The 26,342-nt window shown below is 31.4% G+C and overlaps 1 protein-coding gene across 3 annotated transcripts in view; it reads right to left on the reverse strand.

The window, feature by feature from the left end:
- Positions 1–500: 500 nt before the first annotated feature.
- Positions 501–26,342, reverse strand: part of SUZ12 (SUZ12 polycomb repressive complex 2 subunit) — a 35,679-nt gene continuing 9,837 nt past the window's right edge. Inside the window, exons 5-16 of one of the 3 annotated variants that reach the window (XM_039886040.1) lie at positions 21,094–21,143; positions 17,837–17,922; positions 16,028–16,259; positions 14,590–14,683; positions 10,326–10,431; positions 6,954–7,131; positions 5,401–5,492; positions 5,052–5,195; positions 4,402–4,559; positions 3,809–4,007; positions 3,286–3,365; positions 501–1,197 (exon numbers count right to left, since the gene is read on the reverse strand). In XM_039886040.1, the coding sequence (XP_039741974.1) occupies positions 852–1,197; positions 3,286–3,365; positions 3,809–4,007; positions 4,402–4,559; positions 5,052–5,195; positions 5,401–5,492; positions 6,954–7,131; positions 10,326–10,431; positions 14,590–14,683; positions 16,028–16,259; positions 17,837–17,922; positions 21,094–21,143 (1,765 nt within the window). In that variant the 3' untranslated portion in view covers positions 501–851. The remainder of the gene's footprint in view (positions 1,198–3,285; positions 3,366–3,808; positions 4,008–4,401; positions 4,560–5,051; positions 5,196–5,400; positions 5,493–6,953; positions 7,132–10,325; positions 10,432–14,589; positions 14,684–16,027; positions 16,260–17,836; positions 17,923–21,093; positions 21,144–26,342) is intronic. The other 2 variants (XM_039886042.1, XM_039886041.1) reach the window with 2 other exon arrangements.

Genomic DNA, 26,342 nt, shown 5'->3' on the forward strand with positions numbered 1-26,342 from the left:
AACATTTCCTCCCCTGAAAGTGGCATCTTAAAAATCTCAAACTTGTTCTTCCCTTGGTTTACAATCCTAATGAAAAGATGTGGACAGCTTACTTTTCCATGTGCTTTCCTAATTGGGGGGGGAAAAAAAACCCAAAACAGCAAAATGTTCAAGTTTAAAACATACTGGGTGAGCAATGCACTAAAATTATCCACATAAATGGTAAGTAACCTTATAAACCAACATGTCATTTCATTGTTGAATGTGAGAAATTAATTTCTTCTCAAACAGGCATAAGATGAAGTGCTATTTTAAAATTGTAAAATGAACTTATGCAATGCAAAACGCTGTAATTTTTGATTTCAAATTGATAAATGATTTCAAAAGGATCAAGGTATGACTAAATAGTAATGCAACATAATTTCACAAAAATCTTCAATTTTAAAAAAAGGGAATCACATTCCAATTTTCCCTCCCCAAGAAAATGTCTCACAATTACAAAGTAGAAAAACAGCCAGTCACAAATGCAAAAAACATTATAATTTAAATATATGAAATAATTTCAAAATTATCAATTTAATATATTTCATAAGACAATTGTTGAAGTTAAAAACACTTTCTTTGAAGTATTGCTTTTCATGCTCAAACAAGAGAATGTTTTAATGACATCAATAAAACTGATATACATATAATGCTGCATAATGACGTGAAGTAGAACCCTGATACAAATATCCTTATTGAAATCATTTACTTCATCTAACAGTGCCTGTTTGGAATCTATGATTAAAAAAACATAAGCAAAACTCTTCCTAGAGACTGAATTCCCTAAAATGCAATTTCAGTGTTTGTCCGTAACATGGGGTTAGGCCTTTTCAGAGTTTTTGTTTTTTGCTCTGTTTTGAAACCCCTGAGACACTATCTGTTTCCAAAGCTTTCTCTTTTGAGTTAATTTCACTAAATCCATTTGCTGTCCCATTTTGTTCTTCAGTAATTTCTTCATTTGCAGGGGAAGCAGATTCTCCTTTTTCTAATTTTTGCTGCATTTCACGGAGCTTGGTAACAGCTTTATCTATTGACATTATACTAATAAGATTAAAGTCATGCATGCTGACTAGATGAAGCATGAAGTTTCGACATAAATTCTTCTTAATTATTTTCTGTCCATAGTTTTCTACAAACAGCATACAGGCATGATTCATTTGATTGTCAGCAATAAACCTATTTAATAAAAACAACACAAAACATCAATAGCAATATAAAGCATTTCTATCAAATTCAACAGTGATAACCATTATAGAATGACTATTCAAATCCAGTAAATGATTTAAGAAGTAACACTACAGTGAATATGAGATTCTATCACTTGAATGATCTTACCATTTAAAAAAATTAAAGAGGTTTAAGTAACCAGAGCTAAAATAAATGTCATGTTTTTTCCTAATGAAATTACATACAGCAGTATTAAATTATTTTCTCTTGCCAGCACCACTTTCATAAACTCTCTATGAACACCCTATCCCCTTTACTCTCTCCCTTGATCTTGACATACTTTCTTATTTCAGAAGCTGTGTTTCTTTACATTTTCAGTTCATGGTAAACCTCTGAAAAAATGAAGATGTCACAACAAATGTGGTACAGTGTGGTTGTTTAGCACAAACTATGAATAAGGTGCATTTAAAATAAATAATAAATAAAATAAATTTGAGAGAACTAAATTTAACCAAATAGAATGGCAACTCAGTTATGCACTAGAACAGAGTTCAACAGAGTACAAGGGACTTGATTGCGGATTTTAAAAAATCCCAATAGTTCACCCAACTTCCTACCACTTTTAATGTCAGTATACAATGAACCCCAATAGGTTGTTGTGTTAACAGATTAAGATCAAGGAATTAAAACAGAACTCAAAAACTAAAAATAAACAAATAAAAATAAAAAATAAAACAGAACTCAGACAGTATAATTTGACTAAAATTCTATCTTGAAACTGGCATATCAGGACAAAAGTAAAAAGATTTAGACTAGCCTCCACATACATAAATTACTCATAAATGATTCCTCCGAGGTAGGGGACCAAACATTTTCTGTAAAAGGCTAGAAAGTAAATATTTAAGAGTGTGCAAGCCATATGTAATCTGTCATCTTCCCTTTTTCTTTTAAAAAATTTTTTCAATTACAGTCAACAAACAATATCATATTAGTTTCAGGTGTACAACACAGTGATTAGACATATAACTTATGAAGTGATCACCCCGATTCTAGTACCCATTTGACACCATACAAAACTATTACAATGTTATTGACTATACACCCTATGCTGTGCTTTACATCCCTATAACTGTTTTTATAACTGGTAATTTGTACATCTTAATCCCTAACCCTTTTTCACCCATCTCTCCAAACCCCCTCCCATCTGGCAACCATCTAAATGTTCTCTGTATCTATGAGTTTGTTTTCCTTATTTTGTTTTTCAGATTCCACATATAAGTGAAATCATATGGTATTTGTAGTTTTTACAACCCACTGAAAATGTGAAGACTATTCTTAGCTCAAAGTAGTATACAAAAAAGGCCATGGGCGATGCACCCAGACATCTGGACTAGAACTTATGTACCAACAACACTTCTCCCAGCCCAGAGTAAAGAAACAAAAGTTTCCCATTTATTTCACTTATCTATAAATGAAAAAAACTTTGGAAGCTTGTGCTATAGATGAAAGCCTTAAATGAGGATCTAACAATAATGAAGGTAGAGAAGAAAAATGTGTGTACTGACAGGTAAATAGTTCACACAGGGAAGGAGGCAGATCTGCAGGAAAAACAATGCTTTGGAATATACTTTTAGCCAAAGGTATGAGAAATAAGGATTGTTCTACCTTTGTCCTCTATGAAATGGTAATAAAAAAATCATAAAAGCCACTTATATTTTATTCTGCATAATTTAGCAATTTTTAAAAATTATGGTAATAACTGTAGTAAGTAATTTTCAGGATTTCCTGGAATGTAGCTCATGGCATATTATTTTTGTATTCCCCGGCAATATAAGGAATGAAAATTGGGTCATTAAAAAAAAGGGACACGTTAAAAATAAAAACCTGTTTTTAGAGCTAGTGCCTTCCTTATAACAATCTTTGAGGATCACCATTTTCCTTTACGCAGTTATAATACTTTGGATCAGGGTAAAATTTCAGACATGTTATATCTAAATTAACAGAATTTTATATAAGAATCTAACCCAGGTAGATTTATAGAATATGAAGCAGCAAAGCGGATATAAAATAGAATATTTGAATTTAGAAATACCCTACCCATGCTTCATGACATGGAGATTCCATAGTTTCATCACTTCTTTCTCTCCTTCATTAACATCAGAAAATTCCTCAATTTGCTGAAAAAGAAAAAAGGAAAAAACCTATTAAATGCAGAATAAATATTATTGGTATTTCTAAGAAAAACTTGAGAATGTCAAAAATGGAATTTTTTGACTAAAAATATTATGACTTATACAGCAAAGTAGAAACGTTTCTTAAAAACTTCTAGTTGCAGTCATTTTAAAAGGAGTTCCTAAGTTATGAAATAGTTACCTATGAATAAAATGGAAAAAAAAAAACACTATAAAGTCACAAGAAAATCTGTGTTTCTTTACTTGGTAACTGTTTAAATCACACAATTATAAAAATTGTGGATTCCTGAATTCTTTAATTTAGAAAAAGCTCCTTTACACTAAGCCAAAAGTTTAATTCATATTAAACAATTAGTTTTCAAACAAAAATCATTTAATCATAACATTCTAAAATCATTGTCAATAGTGATGATGATAATAATAATTACTGTAATGGTTTTTTCTCTTAGCCATTCAGGATCTTTTTCATCTTCACTATCTACTTCCATTTCCTGTGGACGGAGAGGTAAACAAGTATCACTATGAAAATACAGGCGATTGTGTCCACTACTGTATGTTCGTTGTTGTTCCACTTCTCCATCTTCAGATTCAAGAAATTCAGACATGCTTGCTTTTGTTCGTTTTGGCCTAATGTAAAGAAATGTTGATATAATACTAAATGACAGGGATAGGGGTCTTTATACTGCACACCACCCAAACAGATTACCTTCTTTTCTTATGGGTTTCTAGCTAGGTGTGAACACAGCAACCTCCACTAGAATTCTTTAATCCCCCTAACCACTACAGCCATAGTGACATTAACATTTAAAACACAGGAAAAAAGCTGTAAGGAGGAAGTGAGAAAACCGTGTAGAAATAGGAGCTGAGGAAGGTTATAAAGCAGTATACCATCCCCGAGGCTTAGCCAGTATTGAAATGATGATTCCCACCTAAATACTATCTTTTGTCTGGCTCCCCTTTGTTCCTCTATCATCAATAAAAGTCAGAGAAAAAACTTTTGTTCTATGACCTTTTTACCTACCTGCACACAAGAATGTGTGTGATAGGTGTTCTCTTTACTGGTCCATTACGACTAAAGGCAAATCCAGGTTGGCGATGAATATCCTGAGGATTTCCTGCATAGGAGCCATCATAACACTCGTTGATAGAAACATCTATCCTAGCACCTTTTGGATGATACTGTAACAAAAATGCCAAGGTGTTTAGAAAAAGAAAATATTACTTATTCTACCCTAAATATCTATCCCTCATTTTCAATTAATTTAAAAAGTACTTGTGGAGGCTTTTCCTTTAGTTTTGAAAACTTTTCCTTTAGTTTTGAAAACTAAAATAAGCCAGGCATACTAGCATGGTAAACAGGAAGTCAGAGAACCTCAAAAGATGTGTTAAAATCCTGGCTATGCCATTTATTGGCTTGGAAACTTTTTAAATTATTTCTTGTCTAAGTAAGAATCAGGAAATTACCACTTAATTCAAAGAGTTGATGTGAGGATTATGTGTCACTATAGGTACACTATGTAAATGTGCATAAACTCCAAATCATTGTAATTCATGCATACAACAATCCATCAAAAGCAGAAATTTTGGTATTTTGTAAAAACTACCATTTTTGTAAGTCAATATATAATGCATGATATATTCTTGGTAAGAAAAAAATGAAAAGTTACTTACAACATAATTGAAGATAAATCTGCTATGGCAGAGTTTAAGATGCTTGAGTAAACTATAAAGTTTGCGGCAGTTCAGAGTGCACCAAGGGCAATGTAGGTCATCTCTTGCTTCAGTTTGTTGTCTTGTGTTATTGTTATAAAGGAACTTAAAAAAAAAAAGAAGCAAACCTACAACTTAAACATCTCGAAATATTTTGTTTCAATATCACCTTTAAAAAGTTAAAACAATTTAAAAGAAAAATCAAGCTAGAGACATTTTTTAAAATTTAAATATCCAAAATAGTTTAGATGTAACACGAAAAACAAAAGCATTTCATGATTACTTAAAAAAAAGGGTCAGCTATGTTTACCTGATAAAATATTCTTAATTTTTGTCGATTTTCATTTGTAGTATCTTTTTCTTTTCTTGTTTGTAGATCTGTAGTCAATGATTCCTTAACAGCTGAAAATATATACTTTTATACTTAATGCAAATAATTGCTTCTAAAAAGTGAGATAATGTATCTCGTGAAAACACTTAAACATGAAAAGTTTCACAGAATTCTACCTGTGGTATTTAACATAATTTTTGTTCTCATCCTCAAGTGAATAAACAACCCCCTTAATCAGCACCCCTAACCAGATATTAAGATCTTTATTGGTAGGAGCCGTACTTTTCCTTTAAAAACCACCTATGTCCTAAGTCATTATAAAAGTAACCCAAGTAAATATATGTAGTCACTGTAATGTTTTAAGCCCTTTGAGGTCATAGTGTGGTTTTGCTTTGTCTTTATATTTCTAGTGCAAAGCAGTGAGCAGACATCCATTAAATGTTGGTTTAACAGAGATTCAGTAAAAAATGATTGTATTAATATCATTACAAATCCAAAAGATAATCCATCACCATTAAAATAATTTTGGTATATTTCTTCACAGACTTAAAATGTTTTCATTTTCCCTAACATAACTAATTCATACATATAATTTTGTATAAAACTTTTTTTCTCAGTTTCTTTGAAACTTACCTATTTGATTGGTCAGAGTATTTTGAGACATGCTCAGACCACAATTTACTTGAGAAATCTTTTCTCTGACGTGGCCATTTTTTATCTTTTTAATCTAACTCTTATAATGACTTGCACACAATAAACGGACATGAGTGGTAATCTCAAAGACAGCTAGCTGTCGTAAGCCTTCTGCCTTCTTTACACAAACTTAGATAAAAACACATGGATACTCTTAGGTCAAAGACAGTGTTCCTATCAGGCAGATACAAAATGACAGACCACTGTAACCTAGACCTTAACCCAACAGAGCTAACTCCATTTATAAATGTTTTTCTTCTTAAAAAATTACTGCAAAATTTAACCTGGTAAAATTCAGGTTATAACGGTCCTCTTCCAGCCCTAAAATTATAAAAACACACTGAAATACTGAATTCAGTTCTACAACATAAAGTTTTACATGAATTGTAAAAAGCATATGATCTCAAAGTCCTATAAAGCTGCAATTCCAAAATCTAAAAAGTTCTGAAAACCAATCATTTTCTCATGAGTTTGAGGCAACTTTATTTAGTGGAAAAACTTGTCCTAAATTGGCATAAGGCTATCTAGACCTCATCTGGAGTTGTTCTATATTATATGGCACGTGTACTGTGAAATGCTTCTAAAATTAAAAGAAAAAAGAAAAAAATATTCCCAGACACATCTAACAAAAAGATTTTGGATAAGAGACTGTTGATCTGTACTTTAACACACAAAACTTTACATTTAATGTAGGAGACCCCTAAATTATTATGGCTCATAATTTGTCTCTCTAATAACAATCTTCAAAGAATAATAATTGGAGCAAAAGACAAATGAATTAATCTAAAGCCTAAATCTTAACTCTGCAAAGCATTACTGTGATGGCGATGTTTTCTTACCAATAGTCTGAGTGGGTTTAACTGAACCAGGCTTGTTTTCTTGATGGAGACTCTCTGAATTTCTAGTGGCAAGAGGCTTGGCAATAGGAGCTGTAGATTTATCACTGGTCTCTCCTGTCCAACGAAGAGTGAACTGCAGTGTAGGTCCCTGAGAAAATGTTTCAAATGGAGGCAGCCTCTTAAAAAAAAAAAAAAAAAAAGAAGAGTGAAGATTCCATATAATGAATCAAAAGAATTTGTAGAAATTAAAATAATAATATTGATTATAAGTTAATGTGAATTTGATTTAAATCAACAGATTTTTTCCCTTCAAAACCCAAAATGCCTACAGAGATGGCCTAGCAAGTAAATATATGGCACAACAGAGACTGTAGTATTGGAGAGCTCAGGCTGTCTAAAAAGGGGAGTCACTTATCAGCTGTAACTGATTTGCCGCCACGTGCAAACATTGGCCCAACACAGCCAGATTTTCAGATTTTTCAAAAGAAGTCAGAAATCAAAGTTCTAATGGGAAAACTTGCCATTTTTTATGCTGGCAACCAATTTAAAATGTCTTTAAAAAGAGCGACAACAAAAAACTCTGGTGCCCAAAGCCTCTCAGTTTGCAAACACTTTTAGATGACCAATTAATTTTTTTCTAAATTGAACAGTTATAGCAATTAGTAATTTTTTTTTTTGCCTTCCCTTAGCTTCACTGATGACTGCCCTTGCTTCTTTTCTTTGTGTTTTGGGACACTGAACCAACCATTTTGGCTTTTCTCCTCTACCTCTCATCATTTATAAGACTACTTACTTACTCTTCTCTTATTCTCCTTAATTCCCAGCTAACATTTAGCCATCTGCCCCTGTCTCTTACCCATCCCCAATGATATACCTAATTAGGCTAATGATCTCAAACTGGTTCTCCATTCTTTATATCTGAGCTCTAAACCAGTATATCTCTGACCACCTATTGGACATCACCACTTGGATATCAATGTCACCTTGAACTAAAATGTTTAGATGTGAACTTGTTATCTTTTCTTTCCTTCCCAGGTATAATTATTTTTGTTCCTAGCATTATCAACCTTCTAGTGAACCTAAGCTAAAAAATTTCAGAATTACATTTGACTCCTACTTTTTTTTTTATACAATCACAAATTATAGATCCTTACTACCTTATTACCACAGTAGCTCAGCTGCTCCGCCTGCTTCTAATTTTTACTTCTCAATCCATGAGATCAAATAATCTTCTCAGACTTTCATATTAGTAGTCCCTTTTATAGAAACATTCAATAGCTCCTATTTATATTACTGCCATACAAGCCTAACTCCTTCTATATCTTTATTATAAATAATCCTCTTAAAACTCTACTTTTACATTGGAATGAGGTAAAAATGTGATCATATAAACTAGTTTTGACACAGTAAGTCCATGTCTAGGAATTTATCTTATAAAAATATTTGCAACGCAAAAAGATACATGTATTAAGTATATTATTTTTGAAAATGTAAAAAACAACCATTCAAGTAGCATTGTTTTAGTAAATTATGGGATATTTATTTAAAAGAACACCATAGAACTTTAAAAAGAAGCAAATCTATATGCTCTGACTTAAAAAGAAGTCCATTTCACATTGCCTCAAATTATTTCTTGGGAAAAATTAACAAGAAATGAAATCTCATCATTTGTAAATAATCACTATTATCATTTATTTTATAAAGTGGGAGTATATACTATTATATAAAAATTAAATATCATAGAAATGTTCCTGTCAAAGTATTGTCTTTTTTAATGGCTTTTTTCTAATTTTTTAATTTTCTAATTTTTCACTGTTTAAAAATTTTTGACAAGACCCATTACCTACATCTTTTCAGTTATCAATTACTACCTTGTGGTAAAATTGTAGAAATAGAATTGTTAATGACTATATACACAACTTAAATTTTTATCCATGTTGCCAGTCTGCCCTCTGGTAAGGTTGTACCAACTTCTTATATTAAAGCACTGAGAGTGTGTCCTCACATATCCAACTATAAACTGTCAATCTTTTTAATTATTGTCAAACTAGTAGTCAAAAGTAATATCCCTGACTTTGTTTGCATGTCTTTGAATACTAATGAGGTTGAATATATTTTTAAAAGCTTGCTGGCTATCTATATTTGTTGCTTTAAGAACTGCCTGATTGTCCTTTATTTTTCTAATTAGATTGCTTATCTTACTGATTTATAAAACTATGTATTTATATTAGCTTTTTGTATATTAAAAATATTTCCCCAGTCCATCATGTTTTTAAATTTATATTTTAGCAGTATAGAAATGATTCATTTTAGTCATTTTTATTCTATGCTTTCTAGCTGTTGTATCATACTTAGAAGGGCTTTCCTCATAGCAAGATTATATTAACCTTCCCCTACATTTTTTTCTGAAATTATATATTGTTAATATTTACATTTACATTTATGAGCTTTCTGATATTTATTAGATCTAAGTTTATTTCCAGATGGCTAGAGACCAGTTCTGTAACAATTCATGAACAAGTCAGTCTTTCTTTCCCACACAGATCTAACACTCATTTTACCATGACTAACTTCCCAAAGTACATGAAGCTATTTCAGGACTATGCTTTAGTGATATGCTTGCCTATTCCTATGCTTACATCATATAATTTAAGTTCTTTTAATTTTATAGTATGTTCTACTATCTGTAAGGCTCTCAGAAAACTTTTCCATAATTTTCCTTAGTATTATTACATATTGCTGTTAACTTGAGACTCATTTTAAGGCTTAAAAAAAAAAAATCCTTTTAGAATTTTGCTTGTGATGATACACTGACCAAATATATTTAGAAATACGTGATGTTATTCTGTTGAGTCTGCCTATTCAAGAAATGTATGTATGCCTACTTATTCTTTTAAGTCTCTTAAAAGTTATTTTAAGTATGCTTTACCTAAGTTCTGCAGATTTCTTGATAAATTTATCATTAGTTATCATGTTACCTGCTGTTACTATGAATGGGATTTAAAATTGCAGTTAACATTTATTGAGCACTTATTTTATGCCAGGCACAGTGCTAAAAGTATTTCATTAATTATTTCATTTAATCCATCAAAATTCTACGCCTCGTTTTACAGATGAGAAAACCGAGACCCAAAGCTTAAATAACTTGCCAGATGCCACATAGCTAGGAGTAGATACCTAAACCTGGTCTGGCTCCAAGGACGATGACTTCCATTAAATACTCTGACTAGATAATTTTATTTGTGTTTTCCAAAGTATAAAAACAAAGGACTCTACTTCCAACAACGGATTTGCATTTGGGGAAGAAGAAAACATCAATCAAAAATGGGAGTTCATAACTATAACGTGCTCAACCTTCTAAGCAGTCCATACCTTCCCATCAAGAATAGTCTCCCATGTTGCTCTTTTCTTGCTTATTGGACATTCTTCCATTTCCTGCATGGCTACTTCATACTCCCCATCTAAAAGCTGTAAGCGCCTGTTAGACAAACACATACACTTTAAAGTAACCTATGTATTATTGTAAGTACACAAATTCTACATCTTTAGATTTATACTAAAAAGCATTTATTAAATTTATAAACTAGCTGATATACCCAACAAAATTTTAAGATATACCTACACTTCATTCTTGACAAAAGCAATTTTAATGAGTTGCACTAATAACTATTGTTACTAGTGAATTATTTCACTAATGTAGCTACTCAGATATAACTTTAAATACTTAAAGTATAATATGCCTAAGGTCTCAAAATTTAGTAAGTTTTAAACACTGAGTATAAAGCCAGCACACATGCTTTATACTTTTTAAAATACTTTTTAACGACAGTGTTACAATACTTGCCATAGGGACCACTAAGAATTATGCTTCTGTTATTTTTAACTATTGTAAATATTTGAATTAGAATTCTTGACTTTTATAATTGACCAGTAATATAATTTATGATTATGACTCTAATAACTATAAGATCGTGGGGGCACCTGGCACATATAGGTGCTCAATAAACATTTCATGGATAAATGAAATAACAGTTGAATCAAAGAATCAAATTTATACCCATACCCACAGCACAGTTTTAATGTGTATGTACATATATGTGTGTGTGTATATAGTTTATATTATTTTCCATACTTTTAAACACTGGTAACACTACTACCCTACACACCATTCTTCAACCATACTCAAGAATTAACTGTATATAGCAAGAATCTGGCTTCTCTTCATCGGTCTAGAGAGAAATTCTGTTAAATGATAATAGCTAACATTTATTGAGTGCTTACGATGTGCCAGGCACTATTTAAAAAACTTACACAGTTCATTTAATTCTACCAACAGCTCTATGAAGACACTATTACTCCATTTTTCAGAAGAGAAAAATGAGGTACAGAGAGAGGTTAAGTAACTTGCCTTAAGATGACACAGTAAGTAACCAGAGCTAGCAACTGAATCCGGATAGTCTGTCTTCAAAGACTGACTCTTAACACGAAATGATTTTGAGACTTAAAAATTTTATCTTTATACTGTGCTACTTGAATTTATTCTATTTCAAAAGTACATATATCAGCAAAGCTATTCAACCTAACATTTCAAAAAGCTAATTTTATTACTTGAATAGGTAATATTCATATACTTCTAAATTCATATACTTCTAATTGAAAAGGAACTTCCCTCACATGTTTATATTATATAATATTCTATTTTATGACTGCCTTTGACACATTCAATCCAATTTACTCCTACCTGTAATGTATGAGGAAGCCCTTTTTCCATAGCCTCATCAATAGTGCTTTAACAAGTTTTTTGATCTCTGCTAAACTGGTAAGTGAAAAAAAATAGCCTCTCAGTGTACTTTTATAATCAGATGTCATATCTTTGAATTGTTTAAGAATGACTTTTTTTGTAAACAATTTTGTTCTATCTCTTGTTCATCTATTGGGCTGAGATTTTTTAAATTTAGTATGATCTTTTTATATTAACATCTATATAGTATGAGTTGAAATTAATTTTCCCAACTTGTCATTTTTATCTCGACTTGGTTTATGTTTTTGCTTACATAATAAGTTTATTTTGCTCAATATTTCATACTTTTTCTATGGCATTTGAATTTTGGTTATTCTTTAAGGAGACTTTCATTTCTGAGACTATAAAGAGAATTTTCACATCAAATTCCCCAGATCTTGGCTTGCAAATATTTTTCCTCTACTAAAAGGAACCAAGATTCCTTCAAGAAATGGCCAATTCCAGAAAATAAGGAAAAACAAAAAAATAAATATATTTGACTTAAATACATTTAAGTCAAAAGGACACAAGAGCCTACTTAAAGGGGCTCCTGCTGACCAAATCTGGGACAATTGGGCATTAAAACGAATAATCACATGAACAGATTAAAGGAGAATGAATAAACATGGAATATGTTAATCCATACTGATTTTTTTCAAAGTTGAGGGAAGGAATGCTCTTCTTTACAGGAAACTTCTAATAAACGTGGAAGAAATGATAAAAAGTTATTAATTATCATAGGAATAATTTATTCAAGCAAGAATCATCAATGGATGCTAAACTACTGGGTAAAAGGCTATTGGGGGAAAAGGGACATTTACCCAGTTTCATGTATTACTATAGAGATTACAAACTAAATAAAGGGAACAGGTACTGTTACAATGGAGAAACATGGTGAATATCACTTTATCCAAGTGCCCAAACTGAATGTGTCTGTGATGTGCACAAAGAACATGTCACCATGCAGTGTTCCTGCCCCAATGTTTAACCTTAATCTATTCATTAAGGAACCATTAACAAAAGTCGAATTTGAGAGGCATTCTGCATTTAAAAAGTATCACAAAAGGCAAAAAAGCCAAAAAAGCCTGGAGAGTACTCCAAATTAAAGGAAACTGAATAGACATAGCAAATGACAAGTTGCTACAGATCAGTTCTCAATTGGTGGGGGAGAGGGAAACAGCTTTAGGACATTATTGGGGTCAACTGAGGAGAGAGTATTGTATTTGTATAAGTTTAATTTCCTTAACATGATAGGTGTATTATGGTTACGGAGGGCAATGTTCTTGTTCCTTAGGAAATATGTCCTGAATTGTTAAGGAGAAATGAGTGTCATAATCTAACTTTCAAATGCTTCATCACAAAAAGAAAATACTTACAAATAAATCAAATATGGTAAAATGTTAAAAACTGATGAATCTAGGTGAATAGGCATTAATTACCTGTACTGTTCTTTCAACTTTTTTATAAGTTTGGAGATTTTCGAAATGAGAGAAAATTCTTCCACAGTACTTTTTATCATTAAAAAAGCAGTATTTCTCATGTACAAGGAATATATTAATATATATGTAAAGTACAATATATGTAAGGAATGTTTATATGCAAGGTAATATGTATGTAAAGAATTTTGAAAAGAACACAATGTACCTCCCCATGCTGCTTAAAATAGAACATTTACCAACATCGATGAAGCCCAGTGTGTCACATCCTGCTTGGTTCTCCCACAGACACAACCACTATCTCCTAGTACATTTCTGTTGTTTTCCATTTAAATCTGATTCACAAATTTCTTACTTTAAAAAAGATAACATCAATTCTGCCCGTAGTAATATTAAGTGACATAAAGTGATATATTCTAAGACAATATGGTAGCCAAAATCTGTGCTATTATTCCTAACCATCTTTGCCTCCCTATTAAAAGCTTTGTACCTTTCTTTACCTGGTGGCTAATAAGTGATTATATTAAAGCAACAATCTAGTACTTTTTAAAAGAGTACAAGGATATATACTAGTTGCTTTTCTTGGCTTTAAGATAATATAAAGTGATTATATTAAAGCAACAATCTAGTACTTTTTAAAAGAGTACAAGGATATATACTAGTTGCTTTTCTTGGCTTTCTCCTATACCTGACAGTGAACTGTGTTAGCCAACAGTGAGCAGCCTGGACAAGAAATCATGGCATGTTTTAAGTTTCACCTTCAATGCTGTCAAAAAAGAATGCATTTGCTTCCTAGATCTTCTTTCATTGGCACTAAGATGCTTCATTCTCAAATGAAAACTGCCAAGATTATAAATCCAAGTGTTCTTTGCTATACTATGCCAAATGCACAGAGCCATACAATGATGATTACACACAATTTTCTTCCTTAATTCAGTAAATACATAATCTCAAGATTTGCACAGGGCCCACTTCATTCAGGTATCTGCTCAAATATTATCTTCTCAGAGGCCTTCTCTATAAAACCATCATTTATTCTTTTTCTTTACAGTACTCACTACTAAGCGCCATCAGTTAATTTTTTTTTTTTTAGAGGGGGGTTTCCTCCATTAGAAGTTAAGCTCCATGAAGGCAAGGATTTTGTTGCATTCTCACTGCCTAGAACAGTGTACGAGAAAGAGTAGGCACCAGAAAATACTTGTTGAATAAACCATCTCAACTGAGCCATTCAAATAGTTCCTTATCTATGTTTACTGCTTTCTATGTGATAAAAAGAAAAATTCAGTATTCACAAATTTGTTTTTTTCAGTCATAAGAATAAAGAGAAATAAAGGTAAAGAAATATTATTATCATGTTCTATTTCAGAATAAAAACATATCTAAAAATATTATGGGAGCCTCACTTGTCCATCAATATTACCTGTTTTTATCAAATACTGTCATTTGTGCAACAAATGTCTTTTCCCCATCTTCACGATTTCGTTTTCTTTTGGCTGGAAGTTCTTCATTGACATCTGAATTTAACAAACATGTCTCATGAATCAAATATTCAAGCAAAAATGTCATATTTATGATATGTGGTTCCTTAACATATCACATTCATCCCAAATGAGGTATAAATTACACTTAAGTTACAATACCCAAATTTAACACTTTGATTTTATTTTTTTTTTTGTAATATACATATATATGTATATACATATATATATGTGTGTGTATATATACATATGTCCTTACTTTGTGACATTCATTGACATTAACCCCACATTTGTGTGAATGTTATCTTTTGTTCAGAATGATCCTGCTAGGCTAGGAGAAAAAATCCTCTTCATGGTTACTATTCAAGAACTTTAAAGGATACTTCAAGACCCAAAGATTATTTCTTTCAAGGTGCTTCTCCACTGAACTTCACATATACCTATTATGCCCCTCATCATTTTGCTGTAAATACAACTGACTTTTGAGCAACACAGGTTTGAAGTGCTCAGGTCCACTTATACACACCATACAGTTCAAACTCTTTTAAAGGATCAACTGTATTTCTGATGTGTAGTTGGAAACAGAAGATGTGGAGGGCTTAAGTTACACACAGATTTCCAACTGCAGGGAGGCACGTTAGGTATCCCTAACACCTGCATTGTTCAAGGGTCAACTGTATTTATTTTATGTCTATCTCCATATTTAAGGCTGTGAGCCTTTGGAGGATAGGACGGATGTTTTAATCATCTTTGTATCCCCAGCACTTATATGTTGATTGAATGATTACCACAAAGGTGATTCAGAATTAGTGGAATAGATAAGTGATAACCAATCTATTGTATAAGAGTATAATTGTATAATAAAATATTAATGTAGAATCTAAGTGGTGGGAATATAGATGTTCACTATAAAATCCTTTTGACTATTCTGTATGTATGAAATTTTCCAGTGTTGGGGACGGGTGAATTTATTGTTTGCTGAGAGACTAATTTAAAATACCAGTCTTTTCCATCCAGTGTTCAATTTATTTTTTTTTACTACATGAAATGTTTCATCACGTAATAATGAGAACTTTATAAATTAAATACCTCGTATAGCACAATAGCCAACAGTCTAAGAGCCTGGGCAATCTACCATAAAATTATATTATTAGACCATCAGAAATTTGCAAAAAAAGGCCATGCGATTAGAACATATGCAATTTATTTCTAGTTCTGCATCATTTTGTTCCTTGGAATGGTAATGCCTTACATTATTAAAATAACTCAAAAATAATACAAAATTATGAACACTATTAAAGATATACTGCTTCGATCACTTTCATTAATCATCTTAACCTCCAATGACAAATCTAGTAAAATTATTAAAATTAAAATTACCAATATTTTCATTGGTTTCTCCATTAATCATTCCATTAAACTCTCTTCTTCCCGGACGAGTCACTCTAAATAGCAATGAGTAAGACTTCACCATATGGCTGTTACTAGGTTCAAATTCATTACTGGAAACTGCAAGGGATGGGAAATTTCCAGGTTTTGTTTGATTGAGGTCGGGATTCAAAGGCACCTGCTTTTTACCTGTAGGAATTTGCCTTGTTGGACAACTTACATCCTGCAAAAGTAAAGATTATTAAATTATATTTATTTAGACATATGCAATCATAAGAATTACAATAAAACTTGTAATCACAGCTATATGAAACATGGTAGAGGCCATGATTTGCTATAATTGGTATGCTAAAATTCTAACCGTATTTCTGAAAATTGTTGACAAAGCAAAAAGAAAATTTGGAACAACTATGTTCCAAATATTAACACAAATGAGGGTTTCTATAACATACTGAAAATATTTAGCTGACGGTCATCTGAAAGTTTTAAATTAGAAATACGGAATTAAAACCAGGATTAAAATGTTAAACTCACATAAATTAATCTTTTCCCTTAAATTTTCTGTTTAACAAAATAATTGATGAGACCAATGGCAATGAAAAAAGATAATTATAACCCCACTGTAAACGACATTATGAAAGGGGTAATTTGTATATTTAAATGTTTACTAGAGGCAATATTAATCACCTTATGAGTAATGTTCTGTAACTACATAACTAGTTACACTGAAAGAGCACATTTGAAAAAAGATGCCTTAGACATTTATAACACGAAAATACAGTACATATTTTATGGTAGCTTCTTTTTCAAATGAATACATGCTATGATCTAAAAAAAAATTCTATTCTACAAGAGTATAAAATGAGAAATATAAGTCTCCCCCATGCTCCAAGTCTTACATTCCAGAGATGACTAATATTAACATATCCTCCCAAGAAAATGTTTATTATTATTTTTTGAAACACAGAAAGGATCATACTATAAATATATTCACATATTTTTGCCTAAATAAAAAAATATATTGAAGAATTTTCACATCACTGCTTGTCATGTGCACAACAGGGCTGGGTAGGTATGGAGAGTGGTATTTCTCAACTTTAAAGTTTTTAATATATACTTACTCTGTCTCCTGTCATCTTAGTCCACTACATAACAATGCACTTGCACAGCTTTCCAACCCTGTATCACCTTACTACAATTTTGAAAGAACATCAGAAACAGGAACTTCATATAAGTCATTCCTACTCTTGAAATACCCAAGGACTTAAGGCTGCTAAAAGTGTCTCTGCTGGCTCTGGTGAGTTACCTAGCAAATTTAACCATTATAACATTTGTTTCTATGATGATATGATCTTATAATAAAAACTTGAAGCAATGTATTACCAAGTTAATGGCTGGGAATGCTGGCAACAGAATTTCTCTGCCTCAGAGTAGCATTACAAAAGGTAATCCTTTTGGGAAAAACTCTTTTAGCCCTTATTTAAAATTTTAATTGGTAAACATAGCTAAAAAATAAGCTAAGAGACTGTGTGGTAGGGAAGTAACTGAATTTATGTCTTAAGATGCTAAAAGACAGCTTCTTCCCATCATTGTCAGACTCCTATAGAAGAAAGTTTTACACATATACCTATAGCCAGATTAGAAAAATAAAAGATATGGAAGATTGGCAAAGAGGTTATCAATTTTACAATTCAGGCATCAATATAGTCAAAAGCTTTCAAGGTTTAAAAGTATATACACATGAACGTATTCAGTTTAAAAAATTATTTTACTTAATCTACCAATATAATTTTATGTTACCTTTCTTTTTTTGTGGCAAACTTTCACAAGCAGGACTTCCAAGGTAACAGAATTTTGTTCATTTTCTGAGTTTTGTGATGGCTTATCTAAATAGAAAATAAAAATGTATTTTTTAAAATGTATTTTTAAAAACGGAAATACAGTACTCATTTTAAGCCTAGAAATTTCAAACAAAAAGACTTCCTATAATGAAGACTTTTCAGAAGTTTATCCATTCTTTCTCCCCAAAATCAGTTTCAAATTCGCATCAAACTCTTAAAAAGCCTTTACATATTACATATAAAGTCATTTAAATAAAACTTTCATAAGACAATTATAATTACTTTCATATATACTGTGATCTTTTGAATCAAATAATGGCTCAATTGTTTTAATTAAAACAAAAAATTTACTGATTACTTCTGCTATAAACATTTAACAATTATGACAATAAAAGAATATAATAAACTGCACTTCTCTGTATTTGTCAAAATGGTATTTGTCAAGTGTTTTTAGTTCAGGAGAGACAACTACACACAAAATAAACATTTTTCATTTTTTCTTCTCCCAATATCTACTATTTAAAAATTACTTAGTTTAAGATATATTTAAACCAGTGACCATTATATGTTTCACTTTGAGTGCACAGATGTTAAACTAAAAAATCTTTAATTTGACCAGGACTCATGACCAAAGGATTAAAAAAGCAGATTTCAAAAACACTAAATACCATAAAAGTTATATAAGCATCATATTATTTCATAAGACAGCTATTTTTTGACCTTTTCCCCAGAATTTCTCTAAAGCCTAAATGGAATAGCAAAAATGATGATATTATTTACTACCTAGAGGAATCTCTTGGTTTACTAAGTACAGGTATTTTAATTTTAAATAATAACCTATATTCTCTTTATCAATTAACAAATGCTTTTGCAAATTAAGGTTCTAGAGTACTTACTTGTCTATAACTTACTGTTTTTAAATACCAAAGGCATTAATAGTTCAAACTTTAAATAGTTATTCATTCAAGTTTCAATAACATGTAGAAATATTATAATAGATGAATCCATAAACATATAGTTTTTGTTATGAGATTTAGGACATGTTTTCCTACTTAAAAAGATTTTTCTTATGCAGAGTATATGCACAAAATGCATCTGAATTAGCCTCTTTGAAAGTTATATCCAGGATAAAAAAACTTTAATAAAGCAAAAAATAGTCCAATTTCTAATATGATTAACAAAAATACACTCCAATAAATACTCACCATGAAAATAGTACCCTAATAATCTTTGTGTATTCAGTTTAAGCAGTTTCAAGTAAGAATTGCTAAACAAAAGTCTTCATTTAAAAACAAAAGAAAAAAATAATCAGAGTTTAGGGATCCTGATGTTTTTCTATCCTGGTTTCTAAAAAATGTTATTTAAAAAAAACCCAAAATCCTACAAATAAACCTTAAATATCTGACAAGAAAGATGCAATATATCTGCTTCTTCCCAACTTCCATTAATTTGATTATAATGGGAAATTATTTCCTAGAAACAAGTATCAACAGTTTACTTTCATTTACTTCAGTAGCATCAAGCAAAAATAAAAACTTCCAAGTGAATTAAAGCAATTTTTGAACTTTACATATTTTGTCATGTGACAGGAAAGTTTTATCAAACTACTTCCCAATTAATTTCAACTAATTAATTCAAGTAAAATTAATTCAATTAAATATTAACTAACCAAATAATATTAGTAATTATTCAATTAATAATATCCATTACTAATTCCAATGAGGTATAATTTGTTTTATATAGTCTCTGAAGACAAAGGGCTAATGAATCTATAAAACTCAAATGATAAGCTTCTAAAAGAGTCCAGGTACTTTAGAAATACCACAGAAAACCAAATAATGACAAATAATTAAAAATAAAGACTCAACAAGATAATTATAAATGATATAGACAAAAAGATTAAAATGCTACTTGATACTTCTATATAAAAAATGGACCAGATATAAGGCAAAACTAGAAGTTATACTAGCTGCTAACAGAGATATGACTAGAGTTCAAATTTCTCATGTAAAAAAGCTGAGTTATCAAACTGTTCTAATAAAACCATTTTGTGTATTATTAAACTTTGTTTCTTACTAAATACCAAAGATGACCAACTTGATGTGTTTCTTATAAAAGTTTCATTCCATTGGATGATAATTAATGATATACACATACAAATTTAAGATGGACAAGCCAAGACATTGTATTCATTTTGAAAAACCAATTGAAACTTAACCCACGTTTTCGTTTTTTTTAATGAAGTAAACATGTATGCAATTTTCTTTGTATAATATCTAGCATATTGATATATCCCACTGGTTGTTTCATTTGTTTTATTACTGTATTTTAAAATATGTACATATATATATATAATAACAGCAATTGCAAATGTTTATGCAAAAAAGATTCTTCTACTCAAGAGATCTTGACCTATTCTAGGTTCTAAGGCAATTAATTAAAATTTTCATCTTCAGTCTTCATAAAGTTCAAAAACCATTAGAAATTAAAAAGTGTCAAAATCTAAGAAATTTAATTTTACAAAAAGATTCTTCCATTATTTTCTACTTATAATCTCTGGAAAAATGATGGCTCTGAGTTGGGTAAGATAATATTTTATAGCTTTAACAGTAATAGTTACAGCCCTAAAAAGTATGGTTTAGAGATAAGAGCTGGAATTCCCTCTAGGTATGAGCCACATGAAACTAACATTTACATTCAAGAATCATCGCAGCATTGATTAACTTAACAATTTCAAAATCTACTTATAACTTAAATGGAAAGCAATAAGACTGAGCTATGAACAAGATCTTATGTATACAGTCTATCTACAATTTTTAAAAGTTTTTAAGGCAGTTTCTTAAAATTTGTTCCTTAGAAAATCTACTTCTGAGTTATCTTGGTGCTTTATTAAAATGCAAACTCCTAAGCTACACCAAAACCCTACTATATCTGAGTCTTTGTAGGGTCCAGGTGTATGTTTTTTAAACAAAATGTCAGAATGTTTCCACACACACTAAAATTTAAGAACCACTACTTTTAAAGAGTTGCAAGTTACATCCCTGTACATTCCATCACTGAGGACATAAAGCAACACTGGAAATTGTTGGAGGTCAACTAATGAGAATTTAAAGAATTAACATCTTTTCCATTAAACGTTATACACAAAAAATTTATTTTACATTCACAAGGTATTTTGCTGCTAAGATGCCAATATGTTTACTTTCAAGTACATACCATTTTTGTGGAAGAAACCAGTAAAGGTAAGCTGCAGGTGAGCTGACAAGCTAAACAAAACAAACAAAAGATTTCATCACTTTAATGCTCTATAATCAAAAGAGCCTAGACTTTAAAATATAATATTGCAATCAAAGCTACTTCAGGTAGTTTATAAATAATTGATTTTTTTATTAACTCTACTGAGCCCAACTCCATGCTTTTCCTGTTAAGTAGGACATCCAAAACGGTGTCTACACACATTAAAAAACAAAAAAACACAACACACAAAAATAAAAACATCAAAGGAGTAAGGCAGATAAAAACAGACCACCAAAAGAAAGGCAAGATAATATACTGTGCTTTAGTGTTGTACCAATAAAATGGGAATAAGGTTCCCTTCGCACTCCTCAAAAAATTTTTGAAAAGCGTAGCTAAATCCATGTAAAGGTGTAAAGGTGAATATTTTAAAGCTATGGAAATTCAACCTTCTAACAAATGACACAGAACCATCAATTTCTATTTCAATCAAGGATGACAAATATGCTATAGATTTGTAATCTACTGTTTCAACATGTCATTTTTCACTTTTAGTTTTAGAAGCAATAGAAAAGGAAAAGGAAGCATAAATTATAGTGATCCTTTTTGTTTGGGAAATATCTATTTACAATGGAAAAACTAGTAAGATGAGATAAATAGAAATAGCAACAGGCTTATGTAGTACCTTGAAACTGCAAAAGAGAACAATTTGTTGATCAGGAGCCGTTCATAACTTTCCAGAACATAGTTTCTGTCTTGTGATAGACACCAGATTATATAGGCTATAAAGACCAGATACTGGGGAAAGGGAAGCAGTATTGATCCCTTACTCAAGAAATTTACTAGTATAAAAAAATGAAAGTAAATAGTAGTTAAAGAGCATTAAGAATCCATAAAGGATATGTTTTTTTTTTTTGTAAAAACAGTGACAATCTAGGCATTCTTATAATCAGAGAGGAAGAGTTACAGAAAGATATTGAGACAAGAGAGTATTAATGAGTGAGTAATGACTGGAAATGAGGATATTTTATAAAGAGGTTTGCCTGGGACTCCTCTTTTTCTTAGAGAAACGAGGGGTGAAGATGTGAGGATGTCTCTATGTTCTCAGTGAGGTAAGCCATAAAACTATATGCTGAAAAACTATAGGACAAGGGTCTCAAAGGGCATTTCTAGAACAGTAGTAAGAAAAGTATGCTAGGATAGCACTGGAGGATAAAATGACTATGGAAGAGAAGTGTAAAGGTCCAAGCATAATTAGAAAGCAAAAATATGAGGGAAAAACTAAGAATAACAATTATAACTTAAGTATAGCAAAATAAGAAAGGTATACAATGGCATTCTTGAAAACAGGTAATTCATAAATTTTACTCACTTTCTGAAATAAATCAGATAAATTTTAAAAACACATGGGGAGGGGAGGGCAACTATAAAGAGGTATGAGTAACTGTAGTAGTTGTTACTTGACTGTATTTGTCAAAACACTCAACTATATACCAAAGAGTAAATTTTACTGCATATAATTCATACCTTTAAAAAAAAAATACATTAAAAGAACTGACTGTAAAGAAGCCCAAGGAATTTTTCAAAGTGATGGAAATGTTCTATTTTAATTGTGATTATGGTTATGCAAGTGTATATACTTATCAAAACTGAAACTATATACTTAAGGTGAATATATTTTATTGAATATTAATTATACAGTTTATTTTTCTCAAGTATATCTGCCATTTACAAAATCTACTTGCCATTTTACTAAAAGACAACTAGCATTTCCTATAAAATTAGTTCCATAAATGTCGCCTTCAAAGTAGAATTAGCAAAACTCCAAAACATCACTGAAAGACAGGAAAATTCTATAATTTCCACATGTTAGACGATGATACATTGATTGGTCTCAACTAACCCATTCTATTCTTAGTTGCTTTGAGTAAACCTACATACTAAAGCCAGGTTAATTTTCTTAAAAATACATTTCTCCGAATTTTCTAATGAGTCCCCAACTGCCAAATCTTTTGTCTAAATGCTGTCTATAATAAGGCTCCCATTTCTACCTCCACTAAAGCCTTATATAGGAAAATAGAATGATAAAATTGAGACAGAAAATCCATGTTTGAATGCTGGCTCCAGATACCAGCTGTGACCTGATATCTATAAAATGAGAAAATGACCTCTCAAGGTGGTGAGGCTTGCATAAAACTCATCAAAAGTACCATATTCTATGAAGAACTCATCCCCAACCATTCCAAAACTTAATGATCAGAGATTAACTTCCTTTACAAACACTTGTATTTACCACTGTTTTTCAAACAGGTTCTCTTTCAACAATCATTTTATTATTGGTGTCCCTAGCACCTAGCAGTGTCTTACAGAAACAGAAAGGCACTTAAAAATGCTTTTCATGAGGATAATGATGTCTTCCTAGAGTAATAAGATTGAAAGTTAGGAATCATGACTCATTACCTATAGTACTTATAGTATTATTTACATTGTTTCTATAGGAAATGTGGTTCTAACTTCCAAGTTTGCAATACTAGAAACATCTTGCATTGATCTACCCCAGAAAATATTTTAAATTAGTGTTACTCAATATGTACGAGGCCACTGGGAAAACTTACCATTCCATAAGGCAAAAAATTAAGAATAAGACTTTACGAAAGATTTAAAATTAAAAACAAACAGAAAGGTCCTTCATCATAACAGGTCTGAGACAGTTTTAAATTGTGCATTATAAGTTAAATGACAGGAAGCACATTTAAACATCATCATAACATTGTTTCTTTGAGAAAAGAGATTCCAAATTTCAATTAACTTAAAAAATAACTCTGGAAATGTAATTTGCTAGGCACGTTTTCTCTTCCTCCTCCCCCTCCTAAAAGTAAACACTCTGATATTACCTAGAATAAAATGTAACAATGAGGCATAGTTGATGCCTTCCACGGGTGGTTTCATCCAAGGAAAAAGGCTAGTTTTCTTCCCCTTCCTGATCTATCCTCTTCCCTTTCTTTTGGCTACTGTATCTACCTCTTAATTGGGTAAGCTAGATCACAAGAGAAGGAAAAGAAACATAAGAAATTGGTTGGGCCTATTTGGTTTTACGCTGTACAGGATCTAGCTCAGAAGATCAATATAAGATATCAGATAAGGAATTGGTTCATCTTTGTGATGTGTTCCCTATCCTTATCTTCTGAGGAAGCCAGCAATATGGCAACAGGAAACTAAATGGGAAACTTGAAATTCTGGGATAAGATTCTAAGCACAAACATCTGACAATTCTAAAGCACTCTGTAGAATGAGATTAAGTAAATTTAAATTCATAAGGGATTAAGATTTTGAGATGAGATTCATATAGGAAAACTAAAATTTTAAGAATAGTCAGATCCCACAGAGGAACCAAAGTTTTCATTCTGGAAAGAGACCAAGGTTAGTGCCTCTAGTTTGTATACATTAATCTGATAATGGCAAGTATAAGGCTTCATTTCGAGAGTCAAGACTGTTATTACCTCAAACAGGACAAGTTTGATGTAAGTTATTTGGCATCTTACATTGTTATTTTAGTTACCCAACTTTTCTTACACATTTAATGCTATGATATATAAAGCTGAGGACTATACTAAGCCCACTATTCTGGAATCGAGTGTCTCTTTTGAGGTTCAGTCTCAAGGAAAGGGAACTCTTTGTAGTGAGAAGATAAAGTTGAATGAGGGGAGGGAATCCATTAAATATAAATGAATCACCTTCCTAAAGGAATGTAGCCAAAACTTAAAGGAATTATTGTCAACCCCAAGATCATACAAGAAAAGACATTTTTAAAATTTGTTCTTAAACACTTAGATTTTAAGAATCAGATATGCTTGGTGGTGACTGATAAGGCACCTTCAGGAGTAGATATGTAAAAAGAAATTCTTGTCCCAGGTTCTAAAAAAGGAACAACTAAAACTCAAGTGTGAAGATACTGATTTGAAAATAACTTCAAAATGTACAGTCAAGATAGGATTGTTAAAAAAAGAATAAAGAAGGAAAATATCAGATCTTATTAACGGTGGGAAAAACACAATCAACTTAAGCAGCCTGAAGTTTTCAAAACGCAGTTATAACTACAAAAGAGAAGGGTAGGGAAGTGCCATTAATGTGTCATATCTATTTAAAATAATTTATGGTGTTCTTAGGATAAAGACCAACATCCTTAAATAGCCTACAAGGCTCTGCATTATCTGGCCAAGGCCATCTGCTCTAGCCTCATCTAATGCCACTCTCCCTGTCAGCTACTCTGGCCTCAAATGACACATGTATAATTTTCCCTTTATCTAGAATCAGCTATCTCACCCTCTCGCCCCATTTTACTCCTATATTATCTTTCAAATCTCAGCTCATTTCTTCAGGGAAGCCCTCCCTCACCATCACTATTCCCAAATTCAGTATCTCAAACAAGAGCTGGTTTCCTGCTTTGTACATTCGGTTTCCTTATACTTTTCTTTCCCAGCACTTATTCTATGATTATATTTATTATACAATTATGTCTTTTCCCCTTAAATGCCAATAAACTCCATAAAGGCTGGGTTTTCATCTGTTTTGCTCACCATTATATGCCCTCGGACTTAAGTATAGTGTCTGGAACATGGTATACTAAGTAAATGGAAATCCCAGAAAAGCAGATCCAGGATTTGTTATAGAACAAAAGGAAATGCTTAGAAAAGATTATTAATTCAAAAGCTTAGGTTGTAATAACAACAAAAAAGTGATAAAAGGCACTATTCCTTATTAACCTACTAAAAAACACAGGCTTGAAATACCCCTACTAAAAGTTCTAGTTCAGGTATCTGTTAAGGGGATTTCTCCAGCTACTAACAGTGGATCAGTAAAGAAAGATGATAAAGGGAGAGAGAGAGGGGACGTTCTGCTTCTCATTTGGCCTGAGGAAATACTTTTGGAAGCAACGCCAATTTAGAAATCTTTTCATGCTGACCTTTCATTTAGTGGAGACGCACTAGAAGTAAAGAAATATGACTAGTAATTCCAAAACTGGTAAGATTAATAGCACAAGAGGCCCTTGGGATCCTGCTGGGGTAGAATACTACAGAAAGACCAGAAATTTATTCCAATAAGGTATAGTGCTTGGTCAAAACCCAAAATAAATTAAAAACCCACAATAAATTAGACTGCCAGAAACAAGACTTGGAGAGGATATAAGGCATATTAGACATTCTTAAAAGAAAAAAGATATTTTAAATATA

Source organism: Pteropus medius, unplaced genomic scaffold (assembly GCF_902729225.1).
Source record: "Pteropus medius unplaced genomic scaffold, Ma_sr-lr_union100, whole genome shotgun sequence".
NCBI lineage: Eukaryota > Metazoa > Chordata > Mammalia > Chiroptera > Pteropodidae > Pteropus > Pteropus medius.